Source organism: Martes martes (genome assembly GCF_963455335.1).
Source record: "Martes martes genome assembly, chromosome: 8".
Lineage (NCBI taxonomy): Eukaryota > Metazoa > Chordata > Mammalia > Carnivora > Mustelidae > Martes > Martes martes.
Genome location: NC_137895.1, coordinates 92,301,278 through 92,327,377, shown reverse-complemented (window position 1 = coordinate 92,327,377; position 26,100 = coordinate 92,301,278). Strand labels below are relative to the sequence as shown.

Genomic DNA, 26,100 nt, shown 5'->3' with positions numbered 1-26,100 from the left:
AACTACAATTCCCAGCGGCCCGTAGAGACGTCCGGTTGTGGCCACAGCGCGCCTGCGCAGTGTCCGGGGCTCCGGCAGTGTGATTCCCGCCAATTTTTGCGGTACTACGACCGACAGTGAGTCGCGACCTCCATGGAGACGTTTGACCCTGCCGAGCTGCCCGAACTGCTTAAGCTTTATTACCGGAGGCTTTTTCCCTACGCCCAGTACTACCGTTGGCTCAACTATGGCGGAGGTGATGGAAGCCGGGAGCGGAGTGGGTAGTGGTTCGGTGGGGAGGGTGAGGAGGTACTGGGAGCGTTCCTCGGAACGACAATATGAAGTACCTCCTGTGCGCCAGGCATTGTGCCAGCGCCTTCGCGTATTATCTCGAGCCCTCCCCACCATCTCAGAGATGTAAAGGGGCCGAGAGAGGTTACGGTAAGCAGGCACACAGTGGAAGAAAGAGCCGCTGCTCCTACCATTACGTGGTGGGACTCCCCATTCAGCTCCCCGTTTACCTGCCGCGGCGCCTGAGCCCGGGAGATTACTGGGTCGTAGCCGGAAGCTGCAGAGGCGTGTTCTGTATCGGGGACAGCGGGGCATCTCCCGGAAGATGAGAGGTACTGAACTCTTCGCAGCTGAACTTAGTAGTGCTCGCCGAGGAGAGACAGCTGACATTACATCTTTAGAACATCTTTTTCCTCATTCCTATCAGATGCAGGATGGTATGCACCTTCAGAGTAGGAACTAGTTTTGGGGTTTTTTTTTTTTAAACATGTAGCACAGCGTTGAGTACAGAGGGCTCATTAAAAATATCTTATCATTGGTTAATGTTTTTTTTTTTTTTTGTTTTTTTTTTTTTTTTGTTTTTTTTTTTAAGATTTTTATTTATTTATTTGACAGACAGAGATCACAAGCAGGCAGAGAGAGAGGAGGAAGCAGGCTCCCTGCTCAGCAGAGAGCCCGATGTGGGGCTCGATCCCAGGACCCTGGGACCATGACCTGAGCCGAAAGCAGAGGCTTTAACCCACTGAGCCACCCAGGCGCCCCCATTGGTTAATGTTTTAATGCCCTGAGCCGAATGAAGTGCCAAATTAACTTTAAAATGGTATATTTATTTTGCAGTAATAAAGAATTACTTTCAACACCGTGAATTTTCATTCACATTGAAAGATGATATTTACATTCGCTACCAATCCTTCAACAACCAGAGTGAGCTGGAAAAGGAGATGCAGAAAATGAATCCACACAAGATTGATATAGGCGCGGTATATTCCCACAGAGTAAGAAATCGGTTTTTTATGTATTTTGTAGTTTTGTTTTTTAAACCAAGAATGGATTGGTGTTCCCATTGTTTTGAGGTTAAATTTTTAGAATTAATTCTAGTTGAGTCCCACTTTAACTTTTTTGCATGTAGATTGTAATATTTTGTTTTTCTTTCATACTCCACATTACTGACTGGAAATCATTTGGAAGTGAATTGGTTGTATTCTCACTAGGACAGAAAAATTGAGTATCTGGCCAAAAGAGTAAACGAAGAAGTCAGCGTGGTTTAAAGGAGGGTATTTTATTTATTTTTTTTAAGATTTTATTTATTTATTTGACAGACAGAGATCACAAGTAGGCAGAGAGGCAGGCAGAGAGAGAGGAGGAAGCAGGCCACCGCTGAGCAGAGAGCCCGATGCAGGGCTCAATCCCAGGACCCTGGGATCATGACCTGAGCTGAAGGCAGAGGCTTTAACCCACTGAGCCACCCAGGTGCCCCTAAAGGAGGGTATTTTAAAAGAATTACATTGTCTTCCAGCATTGGAAGTGTTTTGTTTGTTTATTTGTTTTTAAGTAATCTCTATATCCAATATGACCCCAATATTTAGAGTCACATGCTCTTCGGACTGAGCCAGACCAGGACCCCTTGGAGATATGCTTGATTCCTCTATTTCTTTCACACTCCTATATCTATTCCATTAGGAAATCTCTTCAGCTCTACCAGAATATTATCTGAAATCCAACCACTGGTACCAGTACTACTACCATCCTTATCATCTTTCATCTGAATTACTGTAAAAACTTCCTAACAGTTTGCTCCTATAGACTCTAGAGTCTATTCTCAAAACAGTTGCCAGAGCAATCCTTTTAAAACAAGTTAGATTCTGTGATTCCTCTGCTCAAAACCATTCTCTAGTGGCTCCTCATTTTGCTCAGAGTAAAAGCCCCTCTCTCCCCCTCACTCATTCCACTCCTGCCACACTGCCCCTGCTCAAGCAGTTTCCACTGCCCAGAACCCATTTCCCCAGATAACTCCTTGGTTCCTTCCCTCACTTCCTCAAGTCTTCACTTTGAGGCCTTCTGCAACCTGCCACTCCTCCTACCCATTGCCACTGATACAGTCTAAATGTCTAGATTAGTGCCTGCCCGAGAGAGTATATCGTATTTGTGGAATGAATGAACATACCAAAATTGCCTTTCTTTCCTTAAAAATACACACATGGGGAGGGGCACCTGGGTGGCTAGTCAATTAAGCATCTGCCTTCTGCCTTCAGCTTGGGTCATGGTCCCAGGGTCCTGAGATCAGGCTTGGTGTCAGGCTCCGTGCTCGTTAGGAGTCTGCTTCTCTCTCTCCCTCTGTCCCTCTCCCCTGCTCGTGCTCTCTTAAAAAAAAAAAAAAACTTACAAAAAAATACATACATGGGGGGAGAAACACACTCATGGGATGATAGCTTTTGTATGGAACTATTTCTTTTTTTTTTTTCCCCCAAGATTTATATATTTATTTTAGAGAGAGAGCAAGCGCCCAGCAGGGCGAGAGGCAGAGGGAAAGAATCTCAAGCAGACTCTCCAGATCATGGAGCCCAAGGCCAGGCTCAATCCTATAACCCTGAGATCATGACCTAAACCACAGTCAGAAGTCAGACACTTAACTGACTGAACCACCCAGGTGCCCAAGGGTTTTTTTGTTTTTTTTTTTAAGATTTTATTTACTGGGGTGCCTCGGTGGCTCAGTGGGTTAAGCCTCTGCCTTTGGTTCAGGTCATGATCTCAGGGTCCTGGGATCGAGCCCTGATCAGGCTCTCTGCTCAGCAGGGAGCCTGTTTCCCCCTCCCTCTCTATGCCTGCTGCTCTGCCTACTCGTGATCTCTCTCTCTGTGTGTCAAATAAATAAATAAAATCTCAAAAAAAAAAAAAAGATTTTATTTATTTATCTGGTCAGTTTCATCCTGAAGAAATTTCACTTGCAGCTTCCTGACCTCCAAGCTGGACTAAACTAACTGCACTCTCTAAGCCTCATGGATAAATATGATCTTATAATCACCCTGATTTCCTTTCACCTCCTATTTTGGATCCTGTGTTCCCTGAATCCTTTGTTCTCTTTTTGATTTACTTTTCTTTACGAAGAGCACATCCTCCAGGAGCTTCCTGAGAAAAGGTGCATGGAAAAGAAGATACTGGACACTTTCTGTATCTGGAAAATGACTTCATTCTACCTTTGTACTTAACTAGTGGTTGTTTATAAATCAGTTTCCCTTAGAATTTTGCATTATCTGCTAGCTTCCAGTGTTGCTGTTAAGAAGACTAATGCCATTCTGATTCTTATTTCACTGTGTTGGAACTGAAAGCTCTTAGGATTTTCTACCTAGCCCCTCTGTCCCTAATGTCCTAAAATTTCACAATGATGTGCCTTGGTGTGCATCTTTTTTGCACCTATTATGCTAGATACTTGATGGGCTCTTATGATCATGAACTTATGTCCTTCAATTCTGGGAAATTTTCCTCTTATTTTTTAAGATTTTATTTTGAAGTTCAAAAAAAAAAAAAAGATTTTATTTTTAAGTAATCTCTATCCCCAACATGGGGCTTGAACTTAAAACCCAGAGATCAAGAATCTCATGCTCTACTGACTGAACCAGCCAGGCACCCCTTTTTTTTCTTAAATATAATTTTTTTTTTATCTATAATTTTTCTCTGGTCTCTCTACAAATCCTAAAGTCAGATGTTATGTGTCTTGGACTGGTCCACTAATTTTTTTTCCCTCTTATTTTTATTTTGTTCTACTTTCTGGGGAATTTCCTCAGAGGTTTTCATTTCTGCTATTATAATTTACAAGAATTTTTTTTAAAGCATCCTATACTTTTTTCATTGATATGTTTTATCTTTCTGAGAGTATCAGTGATAGTTTATGTTTTCTGTTATACAATCTATTTTCTCAAAGTTGCTTTCTTTTCCCTGTTTTTTTCTCCTCTTTCATATTAGAGGCTTTCCTCATAAGTCTGATAATTTCTTGCATGTTGTTTATATTTAAAAATAAAGCACTAAAAAAGCTGATTGGAAGTTGTGTATACATGGCTGAGATTTCTTTATTACAGGGTGATCTGGCTAGGCCATTTTTGGGGGAGGAAGCTCCAATGTCAGTTTCTTTAGATCTTTGCTTGAATGAAAACTTCACTTGCACAGGGATCTTTGTTTTGATCACAGATCTTCTATTCCTAGAGCCTGTAATAGTGCCTGACACTCCTGATCAGATTCTTCAGTGAGGAATCTTATGGTTTCCTGCATAGGATGGCAGTAATAGGGTATAAAAGTGGGGGAGAGGGCTGGGTCTCAGCTTTCCACATGTAAATGTTTGTCCACTTAATCCACTATGTATCAGTACAATACACTTTTTCAACTGTGCCTATTGTTCCTGCCCCCCATCCCAGTCCAGAGAAACCCACTATTTGAGGTTTTCCAGATAATAATTCAGGTGTCTTTGCCAGGGAAATGAAAGTGCAGTCACCTAGCTCTGCAGAGTAAATGGAAGAATCTGGGGAATTAACTGCTTCATAAATAGATTTTTAACTGATTCTCCTATTTTTAATCTTAGCTTCACCACTACCACACACTCTCTCTCTCTCTCACTCTAGGGATACCTATTATCACCTGAGTTTGGGAGATGCTGAGGTGTAAATTGGATTGCTTATCTTTCCTTACTGAGTTTAAAATTCAGCCCTTATGGTTATCCTTTTAAAAATTTTAGTGGTATTTTCTCCTCTCTGGTACTTTTTAATTTTTCCCCCACTCTGGTCCTTTTTTAAAGATTTATGCCTTTCTTAAGAAAACCTTTACTATTGGGGCGCATGGGTGGCTCAGTGGGTTAAAGCCTCTGCCTTCGGCTCAGGTCATGATCCCAGGATCCTGGGATCAAGCCCCACATGGGGCTCTCTGCTCAGCAGGGAGCCTGCTTCCCTTCCTCTCTCTGCCAGCCTCTCTGCCTACTTGTGATCTCTGTCTGTCAAATAAATAAATAAAATCTTACCAAAAAAAAAAAAAAAAGGCTACTTACAGCTTGAGCCAAAGGCTCAGTTCAAACTAAATTGAGATATTTTGAATTATTGAAAAATTTTAAATACCTTTTTGTTACTTATATGTCCAGTAATAATTAAAAGTCTTTAAAACAGCTTGCAATAGGGCATTAATTATTTGTATGTACTTTTCTTTATGAGAAATCTAAAAAAGCCTTATTGGGATTTCTGTTGATTAACAATTTTTTTTAAAGATTTTCTTTATTTATTTGACAGAGAGACACAGTGAGAGAGGGAACTCAAGCAGGGGTAGTGAGAGGGGGGAAACAGGCAGAGCAGAAAGCCCAATGTGGGGCTGAATCCTAGGACCCTGGGATCATGACCTAAACCGAAGGCAGACGCTTAACCAACTGAGCCACCCAAACACCCCAATTAACAAATATTTATTATTCAGTGTTACATATCAATTATATCTCAGTAGAACTGGTAAAAAAAAAAAACCAAATATCTATGGTAATATGTATTTACCAAAACTTGTTTTAAGTAGATGAACTTTATATTGTCATCCATTCTGGATGTATAAAATCCAAACTAGGGAACTTTTTTTTTTTTTAAGATTTTATTTATTTATTTGACAGAGAGATCACAAGCAGGCAGAGAGGCAGGCAGAGAGAGAGGAGGAAGCAGGCTCCCTGCTGAGCAGAGAGCCCCATGCGGGGCTCGATCCCAGGACCCTGAGATCATGACCTGAGCCAAAGGCAGAGGCTTAACCCACTGAGCCACCCAGGCACCCCCAAACTAGTGAACTTTAACTGAGTAGAGTTGGCATTATTTTTTTTTTTTTTTCATTTCTCTTTGGCCACTTTCTTTGTGTGGTTAGAAAATAGCATAATTGGCAGCATGACAGCTCTTACAGAAACTGATGGATATTTTCTTCTTGTAGCCCAATCAGCATAATACAGTGAAGCTGGGAGCTTTCCAGGCTCAAGAAAAAGAACTGGTGTTTGACATTGATATGACAGACTATGACGATGTGAGGAGATGTTGTAGGTAAGCACTGCATGCCTTGCTGGTAGGGTGGGTGATATCACTGACAGTGAGTAATGATGCCTCTACTCCAGTTCTGCAGACATATGTTCTAAGTGCTGGACCCTCATGACGATGGCCATACGCATAATCGACCGAGCACTGAAGGGCAAGTATTGGCAGTGTCTGAGTGGGGTCAAATGTAAGAATCTGTTTTCCTCTGAATATTTGTCTATGTATGCCATTTTATAATCAAATCTCATAGATTTCTAACATGTTTCCTTGAAACATATGTCTGGAAAATAAAAGGAGATTAGAATAAAGTTGTAGTTGAAACGCTAATAAAGCTGTTGATCAAACCAGTGAGTTTTTATCCAGTTCAGTCGGTGTGCTACTCAGAGCACCTCTGTGTGCTACAAACTGTCCTAGATGAGGGAAATATGAAAGATAATGATTGCCTCAAGTAGGTTATACAGTCTAAGAAAGTGACAAATAAAATTGAGGATTACATTTAGTTTAGTAATATACACAAGGTACCATGGGGATAGAGAACAGCAGGAGTGCATATTGGAATAGAAAGAAATTAGATCAGAAAAGGTGATGATAAGGATGACAATGATATTAAAAAGAGGGGCACCTGGGTGGCTCAGTCAGTTGATTGTCTGCCTTCAGCTCAGGTCATGATCCCAGGGGTCCTGGGATCGAGCCCCACATCGGGCTCCCTGCTCAGTGGGGAGCCTGCTTCTCCCTCTGTCTCTGACTTTCCCCATTTCCTCTCTCTCTCCTCTCAAATAAGTAAATAAATAAAAGGCTGCTACCTTAAAAAAAAATAGCTAACTCTTGGGATGCCTGGGTAGCTCATTTGGTTAAGCCTCTAACTCTTGATTTCAGCTCAGCTCATGACCTCAGGGTCCTGGGATACAGGCCCACATCGGGCTCCTGGGCGAGGAGCCTGCTTGGGATTCTCTCTCCTTCTGCCACCTTCTGCCACTCCTTGCCCCAGTGCATGCACGCTCACTCACTCTCTCTCTCAAAAAAAAAAAAATAAATAAAGTAGCTAACTCTTGTCCTCGCTTCAGCAATGCATATACTAAAAAGAGCTCTTTTTTGGGGACGCCTGGGTCGCTCAGACAGTTAAACATCGGCCTTTAGCTCAGGTCATGATCCCAGGGTCCTGGGATTGAGTTCCACATCAGGCTCCCTGCTCAGCTGGGAGTCTGCTTCTCCCTCTGCCTGCTGCTCTCCTTGCTTGTGCTCTCCCTCTGACAAATAAACAAATAAAATCTTGAAAAAAAAAAAAAACTTGAGAGGAAAAAAAAGGGCATGAAGAAATTCTTGGCAGAGAGAACAGGATAGGTATAGGCATGAAGGCAAGACCGTGGGAGACAGGAAACTACACATAATTTAGTATAGTTAAAGGTGAGTACATGTGGATAAGAGGTAAAAATGAAGCCAAGGAAGTAAGCAAGAACCAGGAGTTTATAAATTTATTTATAGATTTTAAAACATATTATTTCTCCCCTCCTCAGAGGACTTTGGATTTAAGCATCGTCTCTGGGTATATTCTGGAAGGAGAGGTGTTCATTGTTGGGTCTGTGATGAATCGGTTAGAAAATTGTCCTCTGCAGTACGTTCTGGGATAGTTGAGTATTTGAGTCTTGTAAAGGTAAGATCTCAGTGATACTTTACATTTCTTTGTTTGCTAGATGTTACCAAGCCTGAAATGTTTAGTGAAAAAAATGAAACTATCTTTTATAGCATCCATATTCCAGAGTAGATGACCTTACTAGCAGATCAAATAATCACAGTAGCTACACTTTTTAAGATCTTTCATATTTTGCTGTAAGTATCCTCCTTGTAGCAAGAAGAAAATGACTTTTCTGGTTCAATTATGTCAATTAATATTGACATAATTAAAAGAATTAAATTCTGTATTTTGACAGAATTTATATTTAGAATACATTAAAAATTTTTTAATTATTTCACTTGTGTCATATACATGAAGTTTTTTTTTGATGGTTTATTTTTCAGGGTGGTCAAGATGTTAAAAAGAAAGTCCATCTAAGTGAAAAAATTCACCCTTTTGTCAGGTCTGTTGGAAAAGATTCCATTCAGTTTAAGTTGTGGCTGATTTACCTACATGTGCTTTTAGAATTACATTGTTACCAATTTCTCTATTGGGGTACCATTTTACTGATAATAAGGCTAGAGTTAATTGAATGACTGTCTTATGCTGCAGTATTCATGATAGGTGCTTTACAGATGTCCTTATTTGTCTTAATAGTAACTTCATGAGGGACATGATGGTATCTCCATTTATAGTTGAAGTAGAACTTAGATAGTGTAATTTCTTTGGTACCACAAAAGTAATTGTTAAATTTAGGAAGCATGTCATAGTCTGCCTGATTTCAAAACTCAGACTCTTTCCACTAAATTCACTACTTCTCTAGGTGTAAAGAGCATTGCGTTAAGAGTAAGAGTTTCTATTCTGGCTTTCTAAAACCCTGATAAAATATTAGAGCCTCTATCTCCTTAAGTGTATGATGGGGAAAACAACATCTTCTCCATCTGTCTCAGAGTTGTGGCAAAGATTAAATGAAACGATAGATGTGAAGTCTGTTTGCAAATTGCTAAGCACTACGTAATTGTTGAGACATTAATGCAAGTAATTCGGAGTAGAAACTGTAGACTCTATCCCACACTACTACTGATGTATTATTATGTTGTCCTGGCCTGTTTCTACCCTTGTTACATATTTATGATGCTATTCATCTGCTAAGTTGTGGAATTTAAGAAGGAAACATTTCTTGAATAGCTATTCTAAGCTAGGTGCTATACTAGGTTCTTCCCCCTTAGAATGTCTTAGTTAATTCTCATAACCCTGCGAAGGCATATTATTCCCATTTTACATAGCTAATTTGTTTGTTAGCTAATTCTGTTTGTCTTCTTATTGGACTAATGTATGCTCACTAAAAAAAAAAAGATTCAATAGAAGCAAGCACTAGCCTCACTTCTTGGCATGAAAAACTATGCGGTGTATGTGTTGCTAATAGTATTAGGACTGTGCTATTGTTATTCCTACAGCAAATCTATAAACATAATAAAAAAATACTTCCAAGAATATGCCTTAGTTGATCAAGATATTCTTGAAAATAAAGAAAGCTGGGATAAGATTTTAGCCCTTGTTCCTGAAAATATCCTTTCCCAAGGCCATTTCTATGTGAGCTATATGTATTGATCTATATTATAAATGTGTTCTGCCTACATATTCTCATATACTTACTCTTATAAATTTAATCTTTTTATACAAAACATCTCCTGTTTTTCTGCATTTTAGTATATCTAGTCTGGAATACAGTAAGAAATGAGACCATTTTGGAAATAAATTTCCTCATTTTGGAAGTTGATCCTCATAGAATTAATGGATACTTAAAGAATGCCGAATCATTTTGTCAAAATATGTACAGACCCGGAAAGGTTTTACATTAAACTATATAGAAGGGACGCCTGGGTGGCTCAGTTGGTTAAGTGACTGCCTTTGGCTCAGGTTATGATCTTGGAGTTCCAGGATCAAGTCCCACGTCAGGCTCCCTGCTCAGTGGGGGAGTCTGCTTCCCTCTCTGACCCTCCCCACTCTCGTGCTTTGTCTCTCTTATTCTCTCCCTCCCAAATAAATAAGTAAAATCTTAAAAAAAAAACAAAACTATAAGGTTATTTTTGGCATTCTTTCTGTCATATCAGTATATATTTTTACAGGGGACTTTTTTAAGGATATGTATTTAATTAATATTTGCATTTTTGAAAACAATAATTACTTTCTAGTAAACTTTTGATATCCTTGTGGTAATACATTCTGAAAATAAATTGTTCATCAATGGCTCTAAATGACTGTGTTCCTTAATGACTCATCACCAATTCATGAGACACTTCAGCAAAACTTCCCGAGATATCACAATTCACTTCAGCGTTGGGAATATTTGATGAAAGCCATCAGCCCACAGGTATATTCCATTGAAATCTCTGTTATAAATATAATGTAATTCTTAGTTAAATTCTAATTTTTTTGCTTAGTAAGTTAAAGATCACTGAAAGCCATTTTTTAACCTCTTAAAGAAATCCTCAAAAGTTCCTACTGATCCTCATGCTAGAGTTTCATCTGCTTTTAGGATAGTACCAAAAATGACAAATGTGGACCCTGGCTGGAATGGGAGATCATGCTCCAGTACTGTTTCCCGCGGCTGGACATCAATGTTAGCAAAGGAATCAATCATTTACTGAAGAGCCCCTTTAGTGTTCATCCTAAAACAGGTACAATGTAAAGAAAGTAAAGAAAACTAGAAGAAAAATGAGTTATTTTTTGTTTGAGTAAGCATGTCACTGGGTATGAATATGTATGATAACTAAGTTATTTTTTAATTGTCGACTAGTAGCTACCAGAACAGTTTCCGCTACATAAATAATTTTCCTCTGGGTTTCTGAGATTTAGTGTTGGAACTATAGAGGAACTTAGAAATCCGAGGACAACAGCTCTCATTGTACAGATGAGAAAACAGTGGTCCAAGAGGTTGATATGACTTGTTCACAGTCTTAAAACAAATTGTGTCAGAGCTAGGAACAGAATTCAGTTCTTAAAACTTGAAAGTTCTGTGCTTTTCCCACTATGCCTCCTCCCTTAGTTCTTTTTCCATAGTTTTAGCTTTCCTCCTTCACATTCCTCTTAGATATGTTTTGATGGACTGAAACTGACTTTAAAATAAATATAATGGTTGCTATATTGACATAAACTTTGCTTCATCCTATACAGTTGTATGTAGTTGTCCTTTTTCGTCTAACTCTACCACTCACTGTGGGATGTTAGGCTAATTATTCTCTGTGTCTTGGTTTCCTCATCTGTAAATGGAGATGATATAGTACCTACCTCACTGGGTTATTGTGAAGATCTAACATGTAAAGTGCTGGGGTGCCTTGGTGGCTCAGATGGTTGGGTGTCTGTGTTTGGCTCAGGTCGTGGTCTCTAGATCCTGGGATCAAGCCCCAAGTCGGGCTCCCAGCTCAGCAGGGAGTCTGCTTCTCCCTCTTCCTCTGCTTCACCCCCTGCTTGTGCTCTCTCTGTCTGTCTCTCTCAAATGAATAAATCTTTTTTTTTTTTTCAAATGAATACATCTTTAAAAAAATAAATAAAAAATAATAATAAGATGTAAAGTACTTAGAGAAGGGTCTGTCACACATTCAATTCTCCCAAATTGCCTAGTTTCCTTTAATAATCTGTAATGGTTCTCTAGTGCATATATTTGAATAGCCCCTTTCTAAACCTATCAACTATGTGTTTTTAGCTTCTTTTGGTAATAAGCTTAGTATTTCTTTTTTTAATTTGTCTTATTAGTTTCAGAGGTAGAGTTCAGTGATTCATCAGTTCCATATAATACCCAGTGCTCATTATATATTTCTTTTTTAAGTTTTTGAATTAATTTTTAATTTTTTTATTTTTTAATTTGATTATTATTTTTATTTTTTTAAGACTTTTTTTTTTTAAGATTTTATTTATTTATTTGACAGACAGAGATCACAAGTAGGCAGAGAAGCAGGCAGAGAGAGGAGGGAAGCAGGCTCCCTGCTGAGCAGAGAGCCAGATGCGGGGCTCGATCCCAGGACCCTGGGATCATGACCTGAGCCGAAAGCAGAGGCTTTTACCCACTGAGCCACCCAGGTGCCCCTGATTATTATTTTTAAATTATGTTCAGGTAGCCAGTGGCTGAAAAGTTGTGGGTTTATTTATTTATTTATTTATCACCATAAAATACACCATTAGTTGTTTTTTGGTTTTTTTTTTAAGATTTTATTTATTTATTTGACAGAGAGAGAGATCACAAGTAGGCAGAGAGGCAGACAGAGCTGGGGGGAAGCAGGCTCCTTGCAGAGCAGAGAGCCCAATTCGGGGCTCGATCCCAGGACCCTGAGATCATGACCTGAGCCGAAGGCAGAGGCTTAACCCACTGAGCCACCCAGTCGCCCCACATCATTAGTTTTTGATGCAGTGTGCATTATATATTTCTTATTATTTTTTAAACCTAACTCTAAAGCTATAGTAGGTATCCCCTTATTCTAATACTCAGAGTTTGGGTAAATAATTATGTTCATAAGTATACATATTTGATTATATTCTTTTCCCATAAGTAGCTGTAGTCTTTTTACTCTGTCTTCAAACAACAACTCCCAATTTCTCTTAATTATTTTACTTGTTATTTACCTGCCATCCTTTGGATTGATTATCTCATTTTTGAGATGTAATGAATTTTATGAGGTATCCCAGGTGTGGATATTGTGAAAGGGGAAGCATAATGCTGTCTATTTTATTTCCAAAATGCTTTCTAAAGATGCCCAACATATAGGTGTCTGTTCTGATCTCAGCAAATAAACCAAGTTAATGAAATGAACTATATCTATGTTATTTCACTTTTCAGGACTCACTAAATTTGATATCATTCTGTCCTTACATATAAGGATATTAGGAAGAAGGAGATAGAAATAAAAGTGGAAATAAGAGCACTAGATTATAGCTCAACATTCTTTCATACCTATTTTTTTTGTTTTTAAGAAAAATTAAAAACAGCTAATGTGGAAGTAATTTCTAGCTATTGTTTTTAACAGATAAGGGGCACCTGGGTGGCTCAGTGGGTTAAGCCGCTGCCTTCGGCTCGGGTCATGATCTCAGGGTCCTGGGATCGCGCCCCGCATCAGGCTCTCTGCTCGGCAGGGAGCCTGCTTCCCTCTCATTCTCTCTGCCTGCCTCTCTGCCTACTTTTGGTCTCTCTCTCTGTCAAATAAATAAATAAAATCTTAAAAAAAAAAAAAAACAACAGATAAGTCTAACCCTTTTTCTAAGCCTTAGATTAAAATTTAGCCAAAATAACACATAGGATTATATTTTACAGTCATCAGTTTATAACTTTTGGTTCTTACAGGTCGTATTTCTGTGCCTATTGATTTACAGAAAGTGGAACAGTTTGATCCATTTACTGTTCCAACCATAAGGTATGTTCCAGATCATTGATCATTCATTTTTTGTTTGTGATTTTTACTCTGATTTGAAGTAGACTGAATTAGATCCCTTTCAGACAGGCAGCTGCTCTGAGGCTATATGACAATGCCTTTGTAAAGCAACATTTCCTAGTGAATTCCACAGAACGCAAGCTGCTGTTCTCTTATAAAAAGATTGTAAGTTCAAATAAGTTTGGGAAATAACGATTTTAACAGATAAAATGTTCTTTACCCCAACATTTCCCAGTTTTTATTATGCTCTTATGCATGGAAAACTCCCAAGAAGCGATTGTGATTTTTAGAATATCCCAAATTTAGTTGGTCACATAGTTTTTTCACAGAAAATTTTGTGGGATTCTTGTGCTGTCATACACTGGGTAATGTTGACCAAGAACCAACTTTAAAATTCTTATTCTGGGGGTGCCTGGGTGGCTCAGTGGGATAAGCCTCTGCCTTCAGCTCAGGTCATGATCTCAGGGTCCTGGGATCGAGCCCCACTGCTGATCGGCCTCTGCTCAGCAGGGAGCCTGCTTCCCCCTCTTTCTCTGCCTGCTTCTCTGCCTACTTGTGATCTCTCCCTCTATCAAATAAATAAAATCTTAAAATTCTTATTCTGGGGTGCTTGGGTGACTCAGTTGGTTAAGCATCCAACTCTTGATCTCAGCTCAGGTCTTGATCTGTGGGCCATAAGTTTATGTCCTGAATTGGGCTCCACACTGGGCATGGAGACTACTTTTAAAAAAAAGAATAAAATTCTCTTTTTCTGGAGCATGTGGCTCGTTCAGTTGGTAGGGCATGTGACTCTTGATCTTGGGGTCATGAGTTTGAGCCCGACATCAAGTATAGAGTTAAAAATTTTTTTTAAAAATTATCTTATTCCATTATTTGTAGCTCTCTCTGCCGTGAATTGGATGCCATTTCCATTAATGATGAGGGAAAGGAAGGAAATGAAGCTGAATCTGATATCAAACGTAGAACCAGAGGTATGTTAATATGTTGAAGTCTCACTTTAATATAAGTTTCTTACATAGACATCCTCTGTCAGTCCAATAATTAATTCTTGGATTCAGCCCAGAATGGATCAATGTTTATCATGAAACCAGCTCAGTAACAAATAATATAGCAATGCTTCTGTCCTTTCTTCATCAATTCCCCAAATGGTGCTGTTGAATCCAGTCTGAGTCAATAGATATTTACTAAGCAACATCTAAATGCTAGGATTTATACTATAAGATTAAATTGTCATTTTGTGTTGATAGTTGTTTGACTCTCACAATTTTAGATTCAGCAGCTACTTATTTAACAACTACTATATATGCATGCTTTTGTTCTTTGTTCTTGATGTATCCAGAGAATGTTATGGTAAATATATATCTAAACTATGGTTGAATTGTATATTTAAGAATTTGATGAAGCTGGAAAATTTATAAATCTTCCTGCTAATAGAAGCCAAATCTTCATATACCAACACCCAAAAGACACTCTATAGCTACAGAACCTATAGAACTTCCTGTGTGGTAGAAATGTAAGGCACTGCCCAGTGTGGTACTCACTAGCCACATGCAGCACATTCCACTTGAATTGTTAGAAACCTGATTCTCAATTTCATTTAATTTTAAGTAGCCACATGTGGCTAGTGACTACTGTAACAGTGCAGATCGGTGTTATCTAACTGACCTTTCTCGGTCAAATGTTGCCATCTTCTTTCAAAACTCAAGCTCAAATATCACTCCATAAAACCAAAACAAAACAAACAAAATCACTTCATCTGTTTCAGCTCTAACATATACCTAAACATAGTATATTCCACTATTAATGTTTATAGTGATTACAGGCACTCTGCCTAAGGTATTTGAGGGGCTTCTGGGTCACTCAGTCAGCTGGGCATCTGATTCTTAGTTTTGGCTAAGGTCATGATCTCAGAGTCATGAGATTGAGCCCTCCATCTGGCTCTGTGCTCAGCATGGTGTCTGCTTGTCCCTCTCCCTCTGCCCCTCCCCCCATCTCTCTCTCAACTAAATAAGTAAATAAAATATTTTTTAGAAATAAAGTATTGTGGGGGGGTGGCACCTGGGTGGCTCAGTGGGTTAAGCCTCTGCCTTCGGCTCAGGTCATGATCTCAGGGTCCTGGGATCGAGCCCCGAATCTGGCTCTCTGCTCAGCAGGGAGCCTGCTTCCCCCTCTCTCTCTGCCTGCCTCTCTGCCTACTTGAGATCTCTGTCTGTCAAATAAGTAAATAAAATCTTAAAAAAAAATTTAAAAAAGACTTAAAAAAAAATAAAAAAATAAAGTACTAGGGGGTACCTGGGTGGCTCAGTGGGTTAAGCCTCTGCCCTCGGCTCAGGTCATGATCTCAGGGTCTTGGGATCAAGCCCTGCATCAGGCTCTCTGCTCAGCGGGGAGCCTGCTTCTCCCTCTCTCTCTGCCTACTCGTGATCCCCCTCTCTCTCTCTGTCAAATAAATAAATAAAATCTAAAATAAATAAATAAATACATAAATAAATTGAAGAACATCTCCAACATGAAAAATCAGAATAAACTGGAAAAAGGAACTCAGAGAAAACAGATAATGCAAGGAACAAAGAAAACCCTTTTTTTTCTTCTTTTTTTCTTAAGTAGTCTCTGCCCAACATGGGGCTCAAACTCACATACCAGAGAAGAAAAGTCACATGTTCTACTAACCAAGCCAGCCAGGTACCCTGAAGACCTTTTTTTTTTAAAAATTATTATCCTCAGAGAATATGAGAAGTTAGTGTATCCATGAAGCAATAGCAGAATGCTATGAAAAGAAACATTCAGAGAATAAGAAAGAGGTCTTAGAAATCAGAAACATAATCATTAGAATACAAAATTCAGTAGAAGGGCTAGAAAAGAAAAGTTAAGATTTTCCAGAAAGTACTACAAAAAAAGATAAATTTTTTTGTTTTTATTTTAAGGAGGAAAAAGATAAAGAAAATTAGAAGAATGGTTCCAGGGATGCCTGGGTGGCTCAGTCAGTTAAGCGTCTGCCTTTGGCTCAGGTCATGATCCCCAGGTTCTGGGATCAAGTCCACATTGGCTCCTTGCTCAGCCAGGAACCTGATTCTCCCTCTGCCTGCCATTCCCCCAGTTTGTGCTCACTCTCTCTCTCTCTCTGACAAATAAATAAAATTTAAAAAAAAAAAAAAAAAAAAAAAAAAGAATGGTTCAGGAGGTCTAATACCTAACTATGGGAGTTTCAGAAAAACAACAAAGAGAGGTAAAAAATATATATATCAAAATTATATAAGAAGCCATGGCAGAAATGAGCCCTTTATTGAAAAGGCTCAGCATAATAGGAAAACAGACTGGCACCAAGGCACATCATTTTGAAATTTCAACACATTGAGAATTAAGGAAAAATCTTAGCCTTCTGACCCTTTCCTACTTCTCCTCCCCCCAAAAAAGCCACAGTCCTAGGAAGAATGGCTTTGGATTTCTAAACATTGGAAGTGCTCATCTGTTAAAAGTAGGTGCTAGAAAGAAAAAGTGGTTGCCATTCAAGAGGATGGAGAGGTCAGAATTAGGGCAGAAAGCTATTTTTTCCAACCTGTTAGTACTATTTTATTCTTTTTAACAACATGTATACATTACTTCACAATTTTTTAAAAATACTGTCTCTTGATGAACATCTTTTTCTTTTGTTCAGGGATTTTTGTTTTATTTTTTAAAGATTTTATTTATTTGATAGAGAGAGAAAGCACAAGCAGGGGGAGCAGGAGAGGGAGAAGCAGGCTCCCCACTGAGCAGGACTCCATCCCAGGACGAGCCAAAGGCAGTCACTTAAACAACTGAACCACCCGGTTGCCCCTGTTCAAAGATTTTAAAGAGAAATTTTCTAATATAACTATTCAAAAATAAACTAAACTGCCTGTCATTTCAAGTATTCATAAATAGCCTAATAACCATCAGTCAGGGGTGCTTTAGAGATGGTGGGGGGTTGGAATGAGTGATGTGTAAGTTCCCTACTATCGCTTTAGTTTCTGTAATTTTAAGCCTTTGTCCTTTATCACACTAGTACCATTTGTTCCCACCCTTCTTCTTTTTTTTTTTTTTTTTAAGATTTATTTATTTATTTGACAGAGATCACAAGTAGGCAGAAAGGCAGGCAAAGAGAGTGGGCAAAGAGAGCCCGATGTGGGGCTTGATCACAGGACCCTGAGATCACAATCCGAGCCAAAGGCAGAGGCTTTACCCACTGAGCCACGCAGGCGCCCCTGTTCCCACCCTTCTTCACGAATCCTGAAATGTTCTATCTACTAATGTCTTTTTTCTTTTTCTTTTTTAAAAATTTCATTTACTTATTTGAGAGAGAGAGTGCAAGCATGAGCAGGGAGAGGGACAGAAGAGGGAAAAGCAGAGAATCTCAAGCAGACGCCACACAGTGCATGGAGCCCAGTGCAGGACTCAGTCTCACCACCCTGAGGTCATGACCTGAGTGGAAACGAAGAGTCAAATATTTAACTGACTGAGCCACCCAGGCACCCCTAATTATATCTTTTTTCTAAGACCTACTTCACAGCCACCTCGCTCAACACTGACAGGTGGATTATCTGGCCTTATAATTATCCATGTGCCTCTTTGGTCTTTTAATTATATATTGTTTTCTATTACTACATATAGGACTTGTTTTACCAGTTCATTTAAAAACTTCTTAAAAACCAAAGAGTTTGGCTTATACTTTTTTCAGAATTTAGCAGAGTACTTAATATATAATAGGTAGTTAGTAAATATTTAAGTGATTATTGAATGCCTGTACATATTCCACGATGGTGAAATAAACATATAGACTTACAAGCAAGGAGGGGCACCTGGGTGGCTCAGTGGGTTAAAGCCTCTGCCTTCGGCTCAGGTCATGATCTCAGGGTCCTGGGATCGAGCCCCGCGTCGGGCTTTCTGCTCAGTAGGGAGCCTGCTTCCTCCTCTCTCTCTGCCTGCCTCTCTGTCTACTTGTGATCTCTGTCTGTCAAATAAATAAATAAAATCTTAAAAAATTTTAAAAAAATAAACATTCCTTTTCTAGTCCCAGGTACATCAGATAATATTTATTAAAGATTTTATTTATTTGGGGCATCTGGGTGGCTCAGTGGGTTAAAGCCTCTGCCTTCGGCTCCGGTCATGTTCCCGGAGTGCTAGGATCGAGCCCCACATCAGGCTCTCTGCCAACCGGGGAGCCTGCTTCCCCCTCTCTCTCTCTGCCTGCCTCTCTGCCTACTTGTGATCTCCCTCTGTTAAATAAATAAATAAAATCTTTAATAAATAAATAAATAAATAAATAAAGATTTTATTTATTTGAGAGAGAGAGAACATAAACAGGGGGGGAATGGCAGAGGGAGAAGGAGAAGCAGACTTCCCGCTGAGCAGGGAGCCCAACACGACACAGGGCTCCATCCTAGGATCTCAGGATCATGACCTGAGCCAAAACCAGACACTAAACTGACTAAGCCACCCAGATGCCCCTTAAAAATGTTTTTAAGTATAGTTTCTTTTTTTACTCTTTTGTATAAACTATTATGAGGACTATTCCATCCAGATATAGCACACTACTGAAATCCAAATCTCATCTTGTTCTCAGATTTTTTCCCCTACTGGGTATTATAGATTGTGTAATTAAATAGATGATTAAGATTCTGTATTCAAAATTTTGTTGTGGGGGTGCCTGGGTGGCTCAGTCATTAAGCGTCTGCCTTCGGCTCAAGTCATGATCTCAGGGTCCTGGGATTAAGCCCCGTATCAGGCTCCCTGCTCAGTGGGGAGTCTGTTCCTCCCTCTGCCTCTCCCCCTGCTTGTGCTCGCTCTCTCTCTCTCTCTCTCTCTCAAATAAATAAATAAATAAAATCTTGGGGGAAAAGATTAAAAATTTTTTTTGTTGTGTACATTTTTTAAATTTTATATAAATCAAAAAATACCTATACTTAAGGCACTATGACTATAAATTTCTGGTTGTCTCCAGATAGAATGCCCCTGACATTTTGAATGTTTGCTCTGTTGGTAAAACTGTTTATTAATGAAGTCACAATTTGTTAAAAAAAAAAAAAAGAATATTGTATGGGATTTAACATAGAGCAATAGATTATGCTGGTCTAATACCAGAAAGCCTGACTACTGAAGTAGATGTGTACATATGGTTTGGATATTTTCAGGCAGCACTGTCTTAATACAGCAGCCACATATGGCTGTTAAGCACTTGGAATGTGGCTAGTATAAACAAGGTACTGACTTTTTAAATTTAATTTTAATTAATTTAAATTTTAAAACTGATTGGGGTGCCTGGCTCAGTCGGTAGAACATGCAACTCTTGACCTCAGGGTTGTGAGCTCAAGTCCCATGTTGGGTATAGCGATTACTTAAAAATAAAATCTTAAGGGATGTCTCTCTAAAATAAATAAATATTTTAAAAAATTTTTTAAATATTTTAAATAAATAATTTTTTAATGTTTGGGTTTTTTTAAAGATTTTTATTTATTTATTTGACAGAGAGAGAGAGAGATCACAAGTAGGCAGAGAGAGGGGGGAAGCAGGCTCCCTGCTGAGCAGAGAGCCCGATGTAGGACTCGATTCCAGGACCCTGAGATCATGACCCGAGCCAAAGGCAGAGGCTCAACCCACTGAGCCACCCAGGCGCCCCAATAGATAAATTTTAAAACTGATATTTGATTCAATTATTAGAAAACATTTAAGTATGTTTAGGAAATTTGGATATGTGAGCCTACTTTTACACTGCCTATAATTCAAATCTAAATATAGATCAAGTATTTCTCATAATGTATCATCTAAATTGAGATGTATTTTAAGTACAAAATGCTAGATTTCAAACACTTAGTATGAAAGAGAATAAAATATTTCAATTTTTATTATGTATTAATATTTTAGATATACTGGATTAAATAAAATATTAAAATTAGTCTTACCTTTTTAATGTAGCTACTAGAGTATTTATTTTAAGATTTTTATTTATTTATTTGACAGAGAGAGAGAGAGCACACAAGCAGAGGGAGTGGCAGGCAGAGGGAGAGGAAGAAGCAGGCTTCCTGCACAGTGGGGAGTCCAATGTGGGGAGTCCACAGTGGGGAGTCCAAAGCCCATCCCAGGACTTTGGGATCATGACCTGAGTGGAGGGCAGATGCTTAACCAACTAAGCCATACAGGCGCGCCACTAGTAGAGTATTTAAACTACATATTTCTCATTATATTGGACAGCACTGTTCTAGAGAATTCTTTTTCTTATTGTTCTAGAGAATTTTTTTTAAAAAACTTAAAGTTATACTCTCATGTTATTCTGCTTCCAAAATGCTAATTACAATGCATGGCCTTCATAATTTAGATTATAAGAAGACCAGTCTAGCTCCTTATATAAAAGTTTTTGAACAATTTCTTGAAAACCTGGATAAATCCCGAAAAGGAGAACTTCTCAAGAAGAGTGGTAAGACTCTATACCTTTCCTTTTTAGCTATCTAGATCTTAGTGTAGGAAGTTTAATAATCTAGTACATGAGAAATTTTAGAGCTCTAGCTTTTGCCCTCCTAAAACAAGTTATTGATTTAGCTTACTATCCTTACTATCCTTAGTGTTTTAAAAATTTAAAAATTGAGCTCCCTTGATTCAATTCAGCAGATACTCATTAGACACCTTCTGTGTATCAGGTACTATGGGGGAAACAAAGATTAATTATACAAAGATGAATTCCATACCATGGAATTCCATTCCATAAACAAAGATTAATTATACAAAGATGAATTCCATACCATGCCCCCCTTAGGAAGTACTACTGATACAAAACAAAGAAGTATAAAATGCTAAGAAAGAGATCTCATCTGACTGAGAGAACCTGAGAAGATTTCATATGAAAAGAGTGGTATTTGAACTCTTTACAATGAGGGGCTATACAGATTCTAATTCCCAGTGCCAATATACCATGCCTTGAGATATGCATAGGATTTCTACAAGCAGAGATTTGATAAGGGTACAGGAATGGAAAAAGGGGATAGGTTGTTCATTCTCGAAGGAATGGCAAAGGCATTAGATAGGAAAGCATCAGGTCACTCCAGAGGCCATCAGGTAATACAGCTAATCTGGAAAAAGATGCGTCAGGCGTGGATGGAACTAGAGGGTATTATGCTTAGTGAAATAAGTCAATCGGAGAAAGACAACTATCATATGATCTCCCTGTTATGAGGAAGTGGAGATGCAACATGAGGGGTGTGGGGGTAGGAAAAGAATAAATGAAACAAGATGAGATCAGGAGGGAGACAAACCATAAGAGACTTTTAATCTCACAAAACAAACTGAGGGTTGCCTGGGGGGAGGGCAAGGGTGATAGGGTTATGGACATAGGGGAGGGTATGTGCTATGGTGAGTGCTGTGAGGTTGTAAACCTGGCGATTCACAGATCTGTACCCCTGGGGCTAATAATACATTATATGTTAATTTAAAAATATATAAAAATTATTAAAAAAAAAAAAAGATGTGGCAGGAATTGATGGGATAGAAATCTGAAGAAGCAGACTGAATCCAGGGTATAGATGGCCTTTGAAGTCCAGTCTTGAGAGTCTGGGCTTAATTCAGTAGGGACGGGGAATCTAGTAAAGGTCTTTGAGGAATGGAGTACCATGATTTATAGTTTTATCTAGCAAAATAAAACTAGCAACAATGTGTCTGGGGAGAGGTTAGGGATAAAATAGACCAAGAGGCCAGTTGGCCTATTACCATTAGGACACTGGTACTGGATATCTCCAAAAGGAGCAAATACTAGAGCCATCCTTGAGAGCTGGTAATGATTTGGAAGTGGAGAGATGAAAAAGGAAATTAAAAGTGTCACAGAAGCTGGGGTAAGGAAATGTTCAAGGAGATTATCAAGTGTCAAATGTAGTAGAGAACTGATAAAATCGTGTTGCATATTGGGACTAAAGGGAGATACTAAGAGGACAGCAGTGTCTTTGAATAAGAGAGACCCAAACATATGTGTAAGCCAAAATGAAAGAAATCAGCAGTGAATATTATTCAGGAGATCGATCAATACCATAGAAAACTGTACTACAGTGTTATAGAAATACAAACTTCCTTTCCACTTTATTTTTTAATAATACGCATGATGGTTAACCAGTAGTGCCCAAGATAATGCTGAACTCATAGTAGACACTCAAATATGTGCTTATTGAATGAACAATGATGACTCTGAACTTGGAAAGCCTCAATGAACCTGCCATTCCAACTGGCTATATTAAGTCCTTTGTACTATTGTTCTGTACTAGCTCACCCTATAATGTGGGCTTCAGCAAAAGTGAAAGCAAATCTTTATGCATGATGTGAATTTAATAGAAGCATTAAGCAAATCAGAATGTGAAAATAAATGGGATTTGTCTTGTCTTCCTTTACTATCCCTTTGATAACAATCTATTCTATTCCAGATTTACAGAAAGACTTCTGAAGATAACAACTCTCCTCAAACCAATGTAGATATCCTCTAGCTTCAAGAATCAAATACTTCAGGCACCTGGGTCGCTTAGTCGGCTGGGTGTCTGCGTTCGGCTAGGGTCATGATCCCAGGGTCCTGAGATCAAGTCCCAAGTCAGGCTCCCTGCTCAGTGGGGAGTCTACATCTCTCTCTGCCCCTCCCCGCCCCACTCATGCTCTCTCTCTCTCACTCTCTCTCTCTTTCAAATAAATAAATAAATAAAAATAAAATCTTTAAAAAATCAAATACATCAAGAGCAATTTAATAAATATTACAGAACCATAATCTGTCTTAATGCTCAAAACAAAATTTCCTTTCCTTTCCTTTTCTTTCTTTTTTTTACCTGACAGAGACAGCACAAGTAGCCAGAGCAGCAGGCAGAGGGAGAGGGAGAAGCAGGCTCCCCGCTGAGCAGGGAGCCCCATGAGAGACTCAATCCCAGGACTCTGGGATCATGACCTGAGCCAAAGGCTGATGCTCAACAGACTGAGCTACCCAGGCGCCCCCAAAATTTCCTTTTCTTGAAAAATTATTATGTTGAAAAGATTCCTGAGGCCACCAAAGGAGAATGTCCAGGTTTCTGGAAGCAGCAATAATGGGAGGAATAAGTGAATTGCAGATATATTTTGTAAAAGTTAATATTATATGGGCTCCTGGGTGGCTCAGTCAGTTAAGTGGCTGCCATAACATATGCCATGTTCAGGTCATAATCCCAGGATCCTGGGTTCCCTGCTCAGTGGAGAGCCTGTTTCTCGCTCTCTGCCTGCTCCTCCCCTACTTGTGGGTGCTCTCTGTCAAAAATAAGTAAAATCTTAAAAAAAAAAAAAAAAAAAAACTAATAGGGGCACCTGGGTGGCTCAGTGGGTTAAGCCTCTGCCTTCAGCTCAGGTCATGATCTCAGGGTCCTGGGATCGAGCCCTGCATCGGGCTCTCTGCCCAGCAGGGAGCCTGCTTCCCCCTCTTTCTCTGCCTGCCTCTCTGCCTACTTGTGATCTCTCTCTCTCTCTCTGTCAAATAAATAAATAACATCTTAAAAAACAATAAAAATAATGAAAAAATTTTAAAAACTAATTATACAAAGATAATTTTAAGATTTTTTTATATACCTTTTACCAGTTGCCATATATATTTTGGTATACTTCTACCAGTTGCCATATGTAGAGGCAAGTGAGCAATAATATGCCCAAAACCTTAATCTCAGCTCACTGGATATAGCCTTCTTATTTCTGGGCTGAATATTGTAGGTATGTGAGAGCTTTGTCCTTAAGTCTTAGACATTTATACCTGGAGTGTGTATTCTGTCACTTCCAGTTTTACTTACTGATATTTTTATTGGTCAGGCCACACCCCACTGCCTGTCTTTTAAAAATCTTTTTTTTTTTTAAGTTTTTTTTTTTTTTTTACAGAGTTCACAAGTAGGCAAAGAGGCAGGGGGGGTGGGGGGGGAGGAAAAAGGCTCCCCACTGAGCAGAGAGCACGATGCAGGGCTCAATCCCAAGACCCTGGGATCATGACCCGAGCTGAAGGCAGAGGCTTTAACCCACTGAGCCACCCAAGTGCCCCTTAAAAATCATTTTTTTAAATATTTTGTTTATTCATTTAACAGAGAGAGAGAGAGAGATCACAACCAGGCAGAGAGAAAGGCAGAGAGGGGGGGGAAACAGGCTCCCTGCTTAGCAGAGAGCCCAATGTGGTGCTCGATCCCAGGACCCTGAGATCGTGACCTGAGCTGAAGGCAGAGGCTTAACCCACTGAGCCACCCACCCAAGCACCCCTTAAAAATCATTTTAAACTGGGCATCTAAACATCCCAAACTTCAATTCAAAACATATGAGTTACTAGATTACAATAGGGGATAGTAGAGTACTTTTTTTTTTTAATGGTGTTTTAACTTCTTTTTTTTTTTTTAAGATTTTATTTATTTATTTGACAGACAGAGATCACAAGTAGGCAGAGAGGCAGGCAGAGAGAGAGGGGGAAGCAGGCTCCCTGCTGAGCAGAGAGCCCGATGTGGGGCTCGATCCCAGGATCCTGGGATCATGACCTGAGCCGAAAGCAGAGGCTTTAACCCACTGAGCCACCCAGGTGCCCCAGTAGAGTACTCTTTACAACTGTTGCATTTGTAGCTCCTGACTTTTTTCCTCAGAGAACAATTGAGTTAGTCTGCACCATAAAGCAGCAGCTTAGAATAACCAATTTCACCAACATAAAACCTATTTTATTTGTCAAAACACTTCCCTTTCTACATATCCAGATACTTAATTTTAAAGGTTTTGTTTCTTCCATAGGTTGGTTTTTGTTTTTGTTTTTTCTAAAAGTGTCAGATTTCTTTTGCCTGGTTTTACAACCAGTCTAAACAAAACAGTCATTCTGGAATATAGTCCATCTTCTGAGAAACACTGAGGAGTCAGGCTATCAGGTTGGTGTTTTCTATGATTTTATTTTCTTTCCTTTGTGTTTCCTTTAACATTGTCTTCTCTTTAGCCATACAGTCTTTTCTTTTTTTTTTTAATCTTTTGGTTTATATATATAAAACACTTTACAATGCAGTCAACACACAGCAATGCCTTGCATTTCCTTCTCTTTTCTAATTTTTTAAGAAAAAATATTAAAGACCATTGTGTAAAATTCCTCATTTGAGTCTCTATTTACTATGTATTGTTCAGTATTTAGGTTTGGAAAACAGTGGGTCAGTTAAAATTCCTGAATACAAAATTACTAAAGACTCAGTCTACCTTAAGAACTCAGAACCAGAGTATAAAGACTGGTATTATGCTTTCAAAAAGAGATGTTTCAAGCTTCCATTTAATGCCTACCATTAAAGTATTTTAATGCTTTAATATTAAAGCTCTTGGATAAAGCGTAACATATTGTACTCATGTAAAAGTATAAATGTTTTGGGGCACCTGGGTGGCTCAGTCATTGAGTGTCTGCCTTCAGCTCTGGTCATGATCCCAGGGTTCTGGGATCGAGCCCCAGGTCGGGCTCGTTGCTCAGCGGGAATCCTGCTTCCCCCTCTCCCACTACACCTGCTTGTGTTCCCTCTCTCGCTGTCTCTCTCTCTGTCAAATAAATAAAATATTTTAAAAAAATAAATGTTTTTATACTGTATGCTAATGAATTTAAATAAAAACAATTTTTAAAAAATTAAGTCTTTTTTTTTTTTTTTCAAAATAAATATTTGGTTCTTGAAGACAGCAGAAACATGCTCAAAGACCATTGACTTCCCTATTCTCTGATTTTACCAACTCATCCATTTGTGAGAATTGTAGAAACAAAGGTCACAGAACTGACTTCCATCTCCAA

The 26,100-nt window shown here is 38.9% G+C and overlaps 1 protein-coding gene across 1 annotated transcript; it reads left to right on the top strand.

Annotated features, from left to right (window-relative positions):
* Positions 1-4: 4 nt before the first annotated feature.
* On the top strand, positions 5-23,602 carry PRIM1 (DNA primase subunit 1). The gene is made up of 13 exons (XM_080811507.1): positions 5-235; positions 1,108-1,265; positions 6,202-6,308; positions 6,380-6,453; positions 7,814-7,950; positions 8,316-8,374; positions 9,369-9,478; positions 10,197-10,285; positions 10,451-10,592; positions 13,247-13,316; positions 14,214-14,305; positions 20,665-20,763; positions 22,748-23,602. The coding sequence occupies exons 1-13, from the start codon at positions 133-135 to the stop codon at positions 22,765-22,767; spliced, it is 1,260 nt and encodes a 419-aa protein (XP_080667633.1). The 5' UTR covers positions 5-132; the 3' UTR covers positions 22,768-23,602.
* Positions 23,603-26,100: the final 2,498 nt, after the last annotated feature.

Excerpts from the sequence above, each read along its gene's own strand:
- PRIM1 (XM_080811507.1), top strand. The coding sequence starts at position 133 with ATGGAGACGTTTGACCCTGCCGAGCTGCCCGAACTGCTTAAGCTTTAT. Across the intron at positions 1,266-6,201 it reads GCGCGGTATATTCCCACAGA|CCCAATCAGCATAATACAGT; the intron begins GTAAGAAATCGG and ends TTCTTCTTGTAG. Across the intron at positions 7,951-8,315 it reads AGTATTTGAGTCTTGTAAAG|GGTGGTCAAGATGTTAAAAA; the intron begins GTAAGATCTCAG and ends TTTATTTTTCAG.